The sequence below is a fragment of the Myxine glutinosa genome, chromosome 7 (genome assembly GCF_964187855.1).
Source record: "Myxine glutinosa chromosome 7, kmMyxGlut1.1, whole genome shotgun sequence".
NCBI lineage: Eukaryota > Metazoa > Chordata > Myxini > Myxiniformes > Myxinidae > Myxine > Myxine glutinosa.
The window spans coordinates 164693490-164707223 of NC_136267.1; the positions used below are offsets into that span (position 1 = coordinate 164693490).

The 13734-nt window shown below is 41.3% G+C and overlaps 1 protein-coding gene across 1 annotated transcript in view; it reads left to right on the plus strand.

Annotated features, from left to right (window-relative positions):
* Nucleotides 1-13734, plus strand: part of LOC137431809 (uncharacterized) — a 228562-nt gene that overhangs the window by 43451 nt on the left and 171377 nt on the right. Inside the window, exons 12-13 of the mRNA XM_068123527.2 lie at nucleotides 877-930; nucleotides 4470-4523. Coding sequence (XP_067979628.2) covers nucleotides 877-930; nucleotides 4470-4523 — 108 coding nt within the window. The remainder of the gene's footprint in view (nucleotides 1-876; nucleotides 931-4469; nucleotides 4524-13734) is intronic.

Below are 13734 nucleotides of genomic sequence, written 5' to 3' on the forward strand. Positions count from 1 at the left end.
TCTTTAATTACTTCAATAAGGCTGATACACCAGACTCGGTGGCGTAATAGTTCGAGCTTCCGTTTTAAGTCTGGGAGGTTGGCGGTTCAAACCCCGGCTGAGTTATACGAAAGACTTTAAAAATGGTACGTGCTGCTTCCTTGCTTGATGCTCAGCATTTAAAAGGATATAGCATGGACAAACAATGCTGGGAAGGCAATGGCAAACCACCCAGTATAAATAACCCTTGCCAAGAAACTGCTTCAGCACCACCAACTTTTCCAAAGAAGTCAGACATAAAATGGTGGAGAAGCTCCGTTCAGGAGAGGGTTATAAGAACATTTCAAAGTAAAGAGAATTGTATGCCAAAATCAAAAATTGGTGCTTAAACAGATTTACAACTACTAACAGATCAAGAAAGTAATGGCAGAAATAATCGAATTTTCTGTCTTGATCATTAACTTTGTAGTATTTCATGATTAAAACAAATAGTATAGATAAACTTATAATATGATAACCAGATAAATCTGAATTGTTGAGCTCTGGATCATCATCATCATCATTATCATCATTTATCATCTTTGATAGTACCAATGCCCTTGTGACCTTCAATAAATGTTGAACAATGAGTACCAACAAACCACATCATGAAATGTAGTAGGGCCCTTATACTAGCATTTTATATAGCATACTCTTAATAATGATTAAAGAGAATTTATTATTTGCAGTTTCTAAAAACATGGAAAAAAACATGTCAAATTAGTATTTTTATTTTAATTGAACACCTTTCATATTTGATGATTTAAAAAAAAAAATTAAATGGAGATTAATAGAAAGAAACAAACTTTTATCACAATGTTTGCTTGTTTATACCTTCTTGCTTTTGTTACTTTTTAGGGTCCTCGAGGGTTCCCAGGCAGATCGGGCTTCCATGGTGCCAAAGGACACAAGGTAATCTTATTGATTCTGACGTTTTAATTATTTTCATGAAATCAAATGTAAATTTTTTTTTTTTTTTTTTTGAGACCTCTGTTCTAAACTTAGGGGATATGTACATATATATATATATATATTATATATATATATATTTATCAAAGGTAATTACAATTTATCATCATCAATGTGATGAATTATAGCAGCTGTTCCAAATAATTTATTTGTGATACTGAGTATAGGTATCTTAGCCTGGTGTTGGCTTAGCGGTTAGGGTGCAGGCTTGAGATCCTAGGATTCCTGAGTTTGAATCCCGGTCGATCGCTGAATTAACGCCTGGGCGGTTGACTCAGCCTGTCGTCCTTCCGAGGTCGGCAAATTGAGTACGAGCTTGCTGGGATGAATGATCCCGGTGTGTACCCTGATTTAGAATAGGTACACCGTATCCCGGCGCATCGTAAAAGGCGTCTAAGGGTTGGCGTCAGGAAGGGCATCCGGCCATAAAAACATTGCCTCAAAACAGGGAACCATGATTGTCATGGGTCCCGCAAGGCTATCCCCCGCTTTAGCGGGGGGAAATGGCCTTAAAACGATCATTCATTCATACTGAGTATAGGTATTTGATGAACACCAGTGAATATTACAATTGCATGAATATATTTTGACATCCACAGTGGCCTGCAAAAGTATTCACCCCCTCCAAAGTTTTCACATTTTTATGCCACCTGGGCTTATTTCATGATCATTTCAAATACATATACAGTCTTAACAAACTACTCCACATTGATAAAGCTAAAAAAAAATGCAGATAAAATGTGAACAAGTTAGATTTGCAGAGAAAATCAGATGATTCTCAGTTGCATAAGTATTCAAAGCCTTTGCCTAATTAACCCTAAATTACTTCAGGAGCAAATTCTTTGTTTGAAACATTACAAAATAAGTGTAATAGGTTTCACCTGCATGTAATCAGTGGTTTACCATAACTATTAAGCTCACCCACTTATCTACAGAGTTTAAAGGTTAAACTCACTTGATCAACCAACAAGGCAAACATGAAGACCAAGGAGCTTTCCAAGGAAGTCAGGCATAAAGTGGTGGAGAAGCTCCGTTCAGGAGAGGATTATAAGAACATCTCAAAGTCGCTCATTATGCATTTGAGTATGGCGAAATTAATCATTAAGAAGTGGAAGATGTATCGTACCACCCAGACTCTACCCAGATCAGGTCATCCATCCAAACTCAGCAGCCGGGCAAGCAGAAAACTGGTAGGGAATGTCACTGTAAATCCAACAATAATTTAGAAAGGTCTGCAAGGCTGTATGTCTGAGATGGGGGTTAGTGTTCATCAATGAACAATATCCCGTTCTCTTCACAAAGCTGGCCTCAATGGGCAGGTGGCAAGAAAGAAGCCATTACTGAAAAAGACATATCTTAAAGCTTGTATGGAGTTTATAAAAAAAGTATCTTAATGATACTGCAGGCATGCAGAGAAAAGTTTTGTGGTCAGATGAGAAAAATTGAACTTTTTGGTCTAAATTCATAGCATTGCATCTGGTGTAAGCCAAACACTACACATCACCCAGTCAACACCATCCCTACTGTCAAGCATGGTGGTGGAAAAATCATGTTATGAGGCTGCTTTTCATCAGCAGGGACTGGAAAGCTTGCCAGGATAGAAGGGACAATAGATGGTGCAAAGTACAGGGGAATCCTTCATGAAAACCTGCTTGAATCAGCCATGAATCTGAAACTGGGTAGGAGATTCACATTTCAGCACGACAATGATCCGAAGCACAAAGCTAAAACCACACTGAAGTATCTGAATAAGAAGAAAATAAATGTTCTTGAGTGGCCCAGTCAAAGTCATGACTTGGACCCAATTGAACATTAATGGTGAAACTCGATGGTTGCAGTCCATCAACGATTCCATCAAACTTGGCAGAACTAGAGCAATTTTCACGTGAATAATGGGCAGATATTTCACCATTTCACTGTGCAAAGCTGGTCGAGACCTACCCCAAAAAGTCTCATAGCAGTCATTGCTGCAAAATTTGCTTCCACAAAGTACTGACTGAATACTTTTGCAACCAGTGAATTCTGATTCATACATGTTTATTGCAGGTATAGTATTCCTGACATGTAATCTCCTTGAAGTATAACAGTTTAGTTTGATCTCTTTAGTTACCACGATAACATGGATATGTTTCAATTTTATCCATGGAGTGGTTTCAGAGATATAGAGGTGCGAACTTTTTCCATGATGGCACCTGTAGCACATGACCTATGACGTCATAATTATCATTAAAATATTCCACAGGAGGAAGCCCTCTTATGGTACAAATTTGGTCTCAATCGGACCAAGAATTGCAGAGAAAAAAAAAAATTCATACTGATCTAATCAAGCGTTTAGTTGTACTTGTCCACTTATGATGTCATAATTAAGGTACCGATGACATCATCATTAACATATCTTATTCCCCATGGGGATTACTTGACAATGAGCCCTGTTTCATTTTTATACAATGGAGCGGTTTTGGAAATATGTTCTCCGAAACGTTTTCATGCAACATTTGCAACGTTTTCTGAATTTTCCAAGATGGCGCCTGTACCACGTGATCTATGACGTCATAATTATCATTAAAAAAAAATTCTACAGGAAGAGGCGCTTCTATGGTACAAATTTTGTGTCCATTGGATGAAGAGTTGCAGAGGAATTTTTTTTTTTCATACTGATCAGATCAAGTGTTGTACTTGTCGAATTATGACGTCATAATGAAGGTACCGAAGACAATCATCATCAACATATCTTATTCCCCATGGGGAGTACTTGACAATAAGCCTTGTCCAACTTTTTCCATTGAGCAGTTTGGGAGATATAGAGGTGTAACGGTTTTCCAAGATGGCGTCCGTACCATGTGACCTATGTTGTCATAATTATAAATAAAAAAAATTCTACAGGCAGAGGCGCTTCTATGGTAAAATTTCGTCGCAATTGGACCAACGGTTGCCGATACAATGAATTTTTAAAATGCAGACACGGAACACGTACGCACGTACGCCACACTTATGTATATAAGCGAATGCCTAGCCCTGCTTTTCGCTTCACGAGCTCAGGTGTAAAAGACTCTTCTAGCTAAACAGTTGTACAGGCTCTGCCAATTAGGCATGATTCAGCAGAGCTACAACCCCCTACTTCTCTGTGGGATTGTTCTACAGCCAATACCGGGAAGAGAATTTAATTCTCTATTTTATGGACGATATATATCCTGTAAGCATACATGCTTGTAGAGAATAGTATATATGCTCATGGCATAAGCCTATATACTTTTGTATATATGTATATGTATATATGTATATGTGAACGTCAGTTTCATCAGTAAATTTACCTGTATCAACTTTTAGTTGAAATAATGCTTTTTTAAAAAATCATCCACACAGACCGACGCGAACCTTCATATGGACAATTATTCTGATGCTGCTTTTTCAAGACGCTTTTTAACTTTGTACTTTACAAAGTAATACTCATTATTACGTTGAATGCCATTTCCTGTTTTCAGGGTTATTCTGGTCTTGACGGATTTCCAGGTGCTGCTGGAGAGAAGGGCATTCATGTGAGTTGGATTGTCTTATTCACTTCCTACTTCTACAGAAAAAAAAAATCAGAATTTGCATGTAGTGGCAGGTTAATATTAACCATTTACAAAACTTTTTCACTTTAAATGAAACCATGAACAAATGTATTTGCGAAGACACTGTCCAGGCTGGGAGGAATGGCCTTCCAGAACCTCCTCAATAAACAACGGTTTATTGGTGGGCTGTGCTTGCAGCCATGCTACGTATTGTCAACATGAATCTTCTGCACCCCAGATTTGAAACGGGAAAAATATATAGAGAACATGGTTAAAAAGGTGGTTGGCAGGTGGTTACATTGGGTTACATGTTATTTTTTGAGTGAAACACAAGCATTTTGTTTGCAAAGGTCCATGTGTTTTGTTTATTTTAATATGGACATGCTCATCCTGTCACTGAGCCAATTGCACATGTCAAGTCTTCTTCTCATGTCATGTTGGTTCAGTTTATGCCGAATAGAGATGATGTAAAGGAAAAGCTTCAGTTCCTTCGTGAGGATATGCCAGACTGATGTTGGCTTGATGCCCAGCTGCTGGGAGTGCTGGCGGTGGCACTTCTTGGGACTGTCCACTGCAGAATCCCGCACGGCATCAATGTTGGCTTGGCTCTTGGTTACTGATGCTGGCCTGCCACTGTTGCCCTTCCACTGGTTGTGCACTTTACCATTGTGCTCAAAATGTTTCACAATACGTTGAATGGCACAATTTGTGGGTCCATCACGTGTTCTGAGGTCATATTCCCAGCAGTACTTCCGGCGGGTGTCTACATATGATTTAGTCTCACACCACAGAGTCACCACTTTTGACTTCTGCTCCACTGTCAATGGCATTACTTGAACTACGGAGCAATAAATCCCAGGGAAGAAATACCACGATAACACCACCATACCTTGAAAAGGAAAACGGTTTAGGTAAAAAAAACAAAGAAATGGCAGGAAGTCAAAGTTGTATCAATCTTTTTTAAACATGCTGTATGTATGTATGTATGTGTGTGTATATATATATCTTCTTCTTCTAGCTTCTTCTATATATATATATATATATATATATATATATATATATATATATATATATATATATATATATATATATAAACAGTATAAATACAGTGTGTATGCAGTAAATGCAAACATGGCCAAAAATATTGGCATCCTTTCACTTTTTTCAAATAACTCACAATTTTCTCGAAAAATAAATGGAAATTGACAAAAGTATTTGGTCGCCACAATTCTTTATTTCACTGTTAATATGACAGAACCTTTGTTTTTGATTCAGAACTTAATATATCCTAATAAATTAGAAAATAAAAAGAAATGGTATTGACAAATTTATTGGCACACGAGACTTAATATTTTGCAGCACGGCCTTTGGACAAAATAACTGCAGTCACGTGCTTCCTATATCCATGAATGAGCTTCCTACACCTCTCTACTGGCAGATTGGCCTATTCTTATTGTGCAAATTGCTCCAGCTCTCCCAGATTTGAAGGGTGCCTTCTCCCAACTGCTGTTTTCAGATCTCCCCACAGGTGTTCAATGTGATTTAGATCTGGATGCATTGCTGGCCACTTCAGAACAGTCCAGCGTTTTGTCTTGAACCATTCCTGGTGCTTTTTGAAGTGTGTTTGGGGTTATTGTCCTGCTGCAAGACCCATGACCTTCAACGGAGACCCATCTTTCTGACACTGGGTTGAACATTGTGCTCAAAATGCCTTGGTAATCTCCTGATTTCATGATGCCATGCACACATTCAAGGCACCAAGTGCCAGATGCAGCACACCAACCCCAAAACATCACTGAACATCCTCCATGTTTGACTGTAGGCAAGGTGTTCTTTTCTTTGAAGGCTTCATTTTGTTTTCTGTAAACATAGAGATGATGTGCTTTACCAAAAAGCTCGAATTTTCTCTCATCTGTCCACAGGACATTTTCCCAGAAGGATTTTGGCTTGTTCAGGTGTGTTTTGAAAAATTCCAGTCAGGCTTTCTCAGTAGTGGGGTCCTCCTGGGTCTCCTACCATAGAACCCCCTTTCATTGAGTTGGCGACTGATGGTATGAGTTGAAACTGTCGTACCTTGTGTCTGAAGGTCAGCTTGAATCTGTTTGACAGTTGATCAAGGTGCTTTCTCCACCATTCGAACAATCCTTCGCTGCAATCTTCGATCAAGTTTTCTCTTGCGGCCACTTCCAGAGAGGTTGGCTACAGTGCCATGAGCCTTAAACTTCCTGATAACATTGCATATGGTGGACACAGGAACATCAAGGTTTCTGGAGATGGACTTTTAGCGTTGAGATTTTCCATTCTTGGCTACAATCTTGTGTCTGACCTCCTCAGACAATTCTCTGGTTTTCTTTCTTTTCTCCATGCTCATTGCGGTACACACAGTGAATCAAAACAGCAGAATGACTCATTTCCTCCATTCAAACTGGTTGAATGAGTGATTTTTATATTGCAGGCATTGACAACTCACCACTGGTGAGTTCAATTCCAAAGTAAAGGAGAATCACCTGCTTGAAATCTAATTATTTCTAACAACTGCTGCTTCTGCTGTCTCAACAATGGATGGAGGTCCTCAATGCCAAACAGGAAATCAGAGCTGTCTCCCTTGACATATCACGTGCCTTCGATACGGTCTGGCACCCAGCTCTGCTCACCAAACTCTCCTCCTATGGTATCCATGGAAATCTCCATGCATGGCTTGCGGACTTCCTCTCTGGTCGTAGTCAACGTGTGGCCCTGAATGGATTTCTCTCATCTCCCCTTCCCGTTCAGGCTGGAGTTCCCCAAGGCAGTGTGCTGGGCCCTGTGCTTTTTCTGGTCTTTATCAATGATCTCTCCGACTCTCTGGAAAATCCTCTGTATCTCTTTGCTGATGACTCCACTCTCTGCCGCTCCATTCCTCTTCCCTCAGATCGGCAGTCTGCAGCCTCCTCACTCTCTGAAGACCTGGACAAAATCACAGACTGGTCAAACATGTGGAACATGTCTTTCAATCCTGACAAATCTCACACTCTTACTATGTCTCTCCGAAAAGATCGACCGGACAACCCTCCCATCTACTTTCTCAACAATCCTCTCCAAGAAGTTCTGTCGCTCAAGCTTTTGGGTCTCACCATCTGCCATGATCTTTCTTGGGAAAACCACATTTCCAAGCTGGCCTCCAAAGCCAGGTGCCGACTGGGCATCCTCCGTCGTGCGAAGTCCTTCCTAGGCACACCTGAGCTCCTCACCACATACAAGGCTTTCATCCGCAGCTCAATGGAATACTGTTCTCCCCTATGGGCTGGTGCTCCTGCCTCACACCTGGCTCGGCTTCACGCTGTTGAATCCAAAGCTTTCAGAATCATTGGAATCTCCCGCGATGAAGCTATCTCTGAGGGCCTTTCACTCACTCACCGCAGGCAGGTAGGTGGTCTTTCTGTCTTCTACCGACTCCTCTCCGGCCTTGCTCCCCCAGCTCTCTCTGTGCTCTGTCCCCCAAATATTCCTACAGGTCGCACAAGATCTGCCAGCCACCCTCTGATGGTTAAACTGCCGAAATCTCGGCTCTCTGCTCACCTTCACTCTTTCATTCCTCTTTTCTCCCGCCTCTGGAACAAACTCCCACACTCACTTCAATCACACTCCTCCCTCCAGGTCTTCAAAACAGCTGTTCACCACCATCTCTTATCTTCCCCCATCCAAAACCTTGATCTTTTCTACCCCCACTAATTCACCCCAGATCCACCTTGTTTGAAATTCCAACTTCTTTCCTGGAAGTCTTGGCAGTGTCCATATGTTTTATACCTCTCCCACCCCCCCCCCTTCCCATGCCTCTCCCCCCAAAGCCCTCTCCCTCCCACAGTTCTCTCGATGTCTCCATGTCTCTCGGTCCCTGCTCTCAAATGTTGTGTTTGTGTCCTTCCCCCTCTCTCCCCATCTTGTCTACCGCTCCCGATGTTATTTGTTTTGTGTGTCTGTTTGTCTTTCTGTGTGATTAATGTTCGCTCTTTCACGAGCCTCGATCTTGTATACAAAAAAACAAAAACAAACAAAAAAAAAAAAACTTCTAAAAGTTGTCAATAATATTGTCTGGGCCATTTTAGGATTTCTGTGTGGAATAAGCTAAGATTTAATCGTTTTTTCAGCTTTTTTTTTGTTTTGTTCCACTGTAAACCAAAGAAATACATATGTGGATACCAAAATATTTTTTTATTTCAACAATTTTCTGGAAGAAATGGAGCATTATTTGAAAGAAGTGCAAGGGTGCCAATGTTTATGGCCATATATATATGTACTGTATATATACTGTATATATATAATATATATAATTTCAAAACACACCTGGTCACAAGTGTGCCTCACTGACCGGGTCCTCAGTCGAGGTCCTCGCATCATCCCGTTTCGGCCCTTCAACCTCGATACGGTCAGCTAAGGTGGGCCAGCAGTATGTATATATATATATATATATTGTTGTGGTTCTACACCGCCCTCCTTTACCCCCTACCAAGGGGGGATTAATCCCCTTGTCTTTCTGGGCTTGGCGGAACCGAGGCTTATTACGTCCCTTCCGGACAAACGCGGAGTAGGGTTTCGGGACCACTTATCACTCGTACCTAATTCTCCGCGCTGCCCTGGGAGCAAGGAAACAAGCCTCGCACGAACCACGTGTGGTTTGAGTACGCCGAGTGGATTGCGTACACATGGTCTGCGCAGTTACTTAGATGTTGGAACCCGATCAGAGCGGTTCTAACCGTACCACGCTTAGCCAATCGAAGAAACCACAGAAACGGTCAAATTGAAGAAAGGAAGAACAAATGGGTTTAATTATTCCCACACGTATATACAGTTCAACGACGAAGAGATACTGAGTAGCCTTAAACAGTCGTAACCAAAATCCCAGACAATGGGCCCGTCTCACACTCACACAGGGAATTGCAGATGGGTAGATGTTCCCCAACCCGTCCACGTGGTCGTCCAGAGATGGCCTCCGTCTGGTCTCCACGTCCCCGACACGTCCCGCGAAGATGGTGGCAGGCGAAGGCAGGGACTTGTAGCACGTCTCCCGAACAAGGCAGATGATGGGGCGGAACAGCAAAGGGCGGACTTTAGCATGGCTGGCGGTTACTCAGCCGTTCTCACTCGCGCGTCTCAAATGCACTGTATTCGGTTCAAGCGCTTCTGGCTGCACCCGCGTATATGTACAGTTCTCACACGCGGCCAACTCCTCTTTCCATACACTCCGAGCTGGTTAGCGCGTGCGTTCTCGTGCAAGTTCTCTGCTTCAAGTCCTCTCTTCGCTGCAGTCCTCCGATGCAAGTCCTTAACGCTATCCACTTGTGAGTCCTGTCCAGGGCTTTGCGCAGCGGGTCTTATAACTACGCCCCCCGAACCTTCTGGAACACTCTCGATCCTTCTCACCACGCCCTCTGACGCAACGCCGTCATCACCACCTCTGAGCTCTGATTGGCGGCACGTGCTTACCGTCAGCGCTTCTGCCGCTCCGCCCTCGACTCCGCCCCGGTCCTCCTAGCCTGCCTCGTGTTAACTCGCCCAATCATGTCTAGCGCAAAAAGAGATTGAGGCTAGGGTAGCTGGAAAGTCGGTGGCAGTAGGGCCTATTTTCCTGACTCTACTCAATGCAGACTAACAATGGAAAGGAACTAAGCTCACAAATACCAAGACATAACTATACTATCGCGAGACTACATGTTGCTTGTGTGACTAACTATGGGGGACAAATTTTAACCTTTATTAGACTCACTTTACAGACTCAAAACCACAACTATATATATATATATATATATATATATATATATATATATATATATATATATATGCCTCTACATGAAGCACATACGCCTCCACATGAAGCAGCTACACCTGGATGCATACATACCCCTACCCCCAGCCAGTGAGAACACAGACTACAACAACAAAATTGCCTCCACTCCCAGAATCCACAGCTCCTCACCCACCCACTCATGCACCAAAAAAAAAAAATTAACACCTTTCCAACCGACCACCTACCCTTACAACTTGCACCACTCAAACAAAAACACATTCCTGCAAAACCACACCCACTCCTGCAACACACACACACACACACACACACACACACACACACACACACACACACACACACACACACACACACACACACACACACACACACACACACACACACTGTTCACCCATCTCCATTTCTCTTCCATGCTCAGTCACTACCCTTTTAGACTGAAATGAACGACCACCCACAACCTCAACCTACACCGTTTGACGTGCCTCCATAAACTTCCTCCAAATCCAAAGTGAGCCTTTCAAGGCAACCTGGGCCACTCTGGGCAACCTGGGCTTTAAGTCTGCCACCACCTGCCAATCACAAGCATCTGACAGACCTCTTGCTTTCCACCACCTCCTATTTCCACCTCTTACCACTTGGGCCTCTTTGACGAACAACACCTCCTCCGCAACGGTCTCCTTTTCCACTCTTCTCTTTCTCTCAATCTCAGCACCTCTTGTTGCACCATCGGCACTACCACCGTCAGCATCTGATCATGCCGCCACTTGTATCTTCCTGCTGCCAATGCTACGGGTCATGCACCGTTCAAAACCCTCCACACAAATAACATCTCTCCTCCTGCAACAACCGCCACAATCTCAAGTTTGCTGGTGATGGAAGCACATCATATGTTGCCCGCAACAGGAAACAATGTTGGCTCCATCCTTCAAATCTCTTGCCACTTCAATGTCCTCACCCACACACCTTCCCACCGAGTTAAAGCACATTGCTGTGCCTGTCCGACTGCTTTTACATATCTCCCCTCCTCCTCCTTTCTTCTCATCTCCCTCTCAACCATCTTCCTCCTCTCTTTCACACATGCTTTCCCCAACGCTCATGCTTCATCCACCCCAAGCCATGCCTCCCGTGCTGTACCATCCCCACGACCTCGTCCTGTTGCAATCGCTCATCCATCTCGTCCATCTCTGCTCTTGCATTCCACTTCCGACTACCCTTCTTCTCTGGGACAGCATTCTTTACCACTGAATCACTCAAATCCCGCAACATCATGAAGTCCCGCACCCGCACCACCTTAAACTCCTTGGTTAATGATGTCAAGGGAAACTGGAGTTTTCCACCCTGACCATAAAAGGTAATGTTCGTCAAACAGCATGGCACTCTCAACCACCTCCTCACAAACCCTCTCACCACAACCCCCATCCTCTCTACATGCCCAATCGGAATATCATACATCATCAATGGCCACAATACTCGTGGCATCAATCCAAACTTCAAACACCATACCTTCAACTTACCTGGCAAACCACATCCATCAGTCCTCTTCAAACCTCTCAAAAGCTTGTTTCTGACCTCCTCCACCCTTCCCACATCATTCAACTCCACTGTATACCATCTTCCCAAACTCTTCATCGGGGCTTCTGTCAATGATGTAACCACCTCCTCTCCCAGCTCAAACCTGTGCATGTTATCCACCACTCCTCGTCTCACCACCACACTCATAGAGTCATAGACTCATAGACTGCATTTGATTGTACTCACTAAGTGGACCAATGAATATTTGTTTATGTTTTATTTTAGGGAATAATTTAATTTTCTTCCAACACTCATCACCATCAAGTATATTAACAAACAATATGTTGGATTTTGGTTCTTGGTACCTTGTATCTTTGTTGAGCAGAGATGCAATGATAGACCTCTCTTAATGTCCTTGTTTGAGCACCTCCTGAGCCACATATCATTTTAAGATTGAAGTAAATTATTTTGCCATTGATTTCTTGGTAACCATCAAAATTTTCTGTCCATTCAAAGATATTGACTCCTCTGGGAGGAGCCTCTAACTTATTTGTACGTAAATTTATTCGCTTATTTGTTTTATTTACTTTTCTTTTGGTTATTTCTTCAATAAGACATTTGATATTTTTCACATTACTTATACTTTATATTTAAATACCAAGGCTGTGTTTTTCTCCACTCTTTGGTTTGGTTATTGCTTAGTTCTATAATTTATATACCAGTTAAAAAACAAAAAAGGCGGTAGCCCGTTAAACCCCCCATTCCCTTCAAAAAAATTAATTATTATGTATATCTTAACATTTATACTTATTTTAATTATCTTAACACTTATGTATATCTTAACTCTTATGTTTATCTTAATACTTATCTTATTGCTTAACACTTATACTGTCTTAATGCTTAACACTTATATCCATAAGGGATGCTATCAATTCCATTATCTAAAATAAACCTCTTATCATCAAAAGTCCCTTATGCCATTTTATTTATCTCCTCCGTATATACCATAAAACGGGGTGAATAGGGACAGCCATAAAAATCCTATTTATTCCTATTTAACCCATATATGGGGTTATTAGGGACTATAAGTTGCTTTTTAAAAATACAAGAGAACACTTTCAACCCAAATATCAACAAATTAGTATGGTTATCAATTTTCAGTGAAAAAAGTTTCCGAACTTTGTTTCAGTTTGTGTCCCTCTTCACCTTGCTGTCCCTATTCACTCCATTTTACGGTAATTGATGTTTATAACTTCTTATTTTATTCATTTTTATATACTCTCCTTTCTTCAAGGTTAAACAGTTGTAATAATGTTCAAAGTTTATTGTTTCTTTGATTCCATTTTTCTTTACTCCCCTTAACTTTTTATCACTCTTTTCAAAATTATTATCAATATATTTATAAGCATAAGCCTTTGCTCTCAATCCCACAAATTCACTCATAACCTTTCCACCCAATTGATCTTTAAACTTTCCAATAACCTTTTTATTCTTTGTATAAAACAACTTGTTGTTTTGATTATAATTGCTTGTATCATAAGTATTAACATCCTGAGACATATCCTTATAAATATCTTCTGTATTGATTTTTTAAATATGACTGTCTGTATCCATATAAAGTAAATTAATATCATCCACATATCTCCTCTTTAAGTTGTTGTTGTAGTAGTAGTCATACATTAATAATTTTGACAAGTCGAGAATTGTTGTTCCCATATAAATAGGCTTATCCATTTCAATACTCTTATTAATCACATGAATAGCACAAAAGTTATCTGAAAACACCTCTACCCGAAAACTGGGTCTATTAATTAATTTAGATGCTTGTTTCCAAGATGTAGCAAGTCTTATATTTTGTCTGTTCCTAACATTTTCCATTGTCTTTCCAAACACAGCATT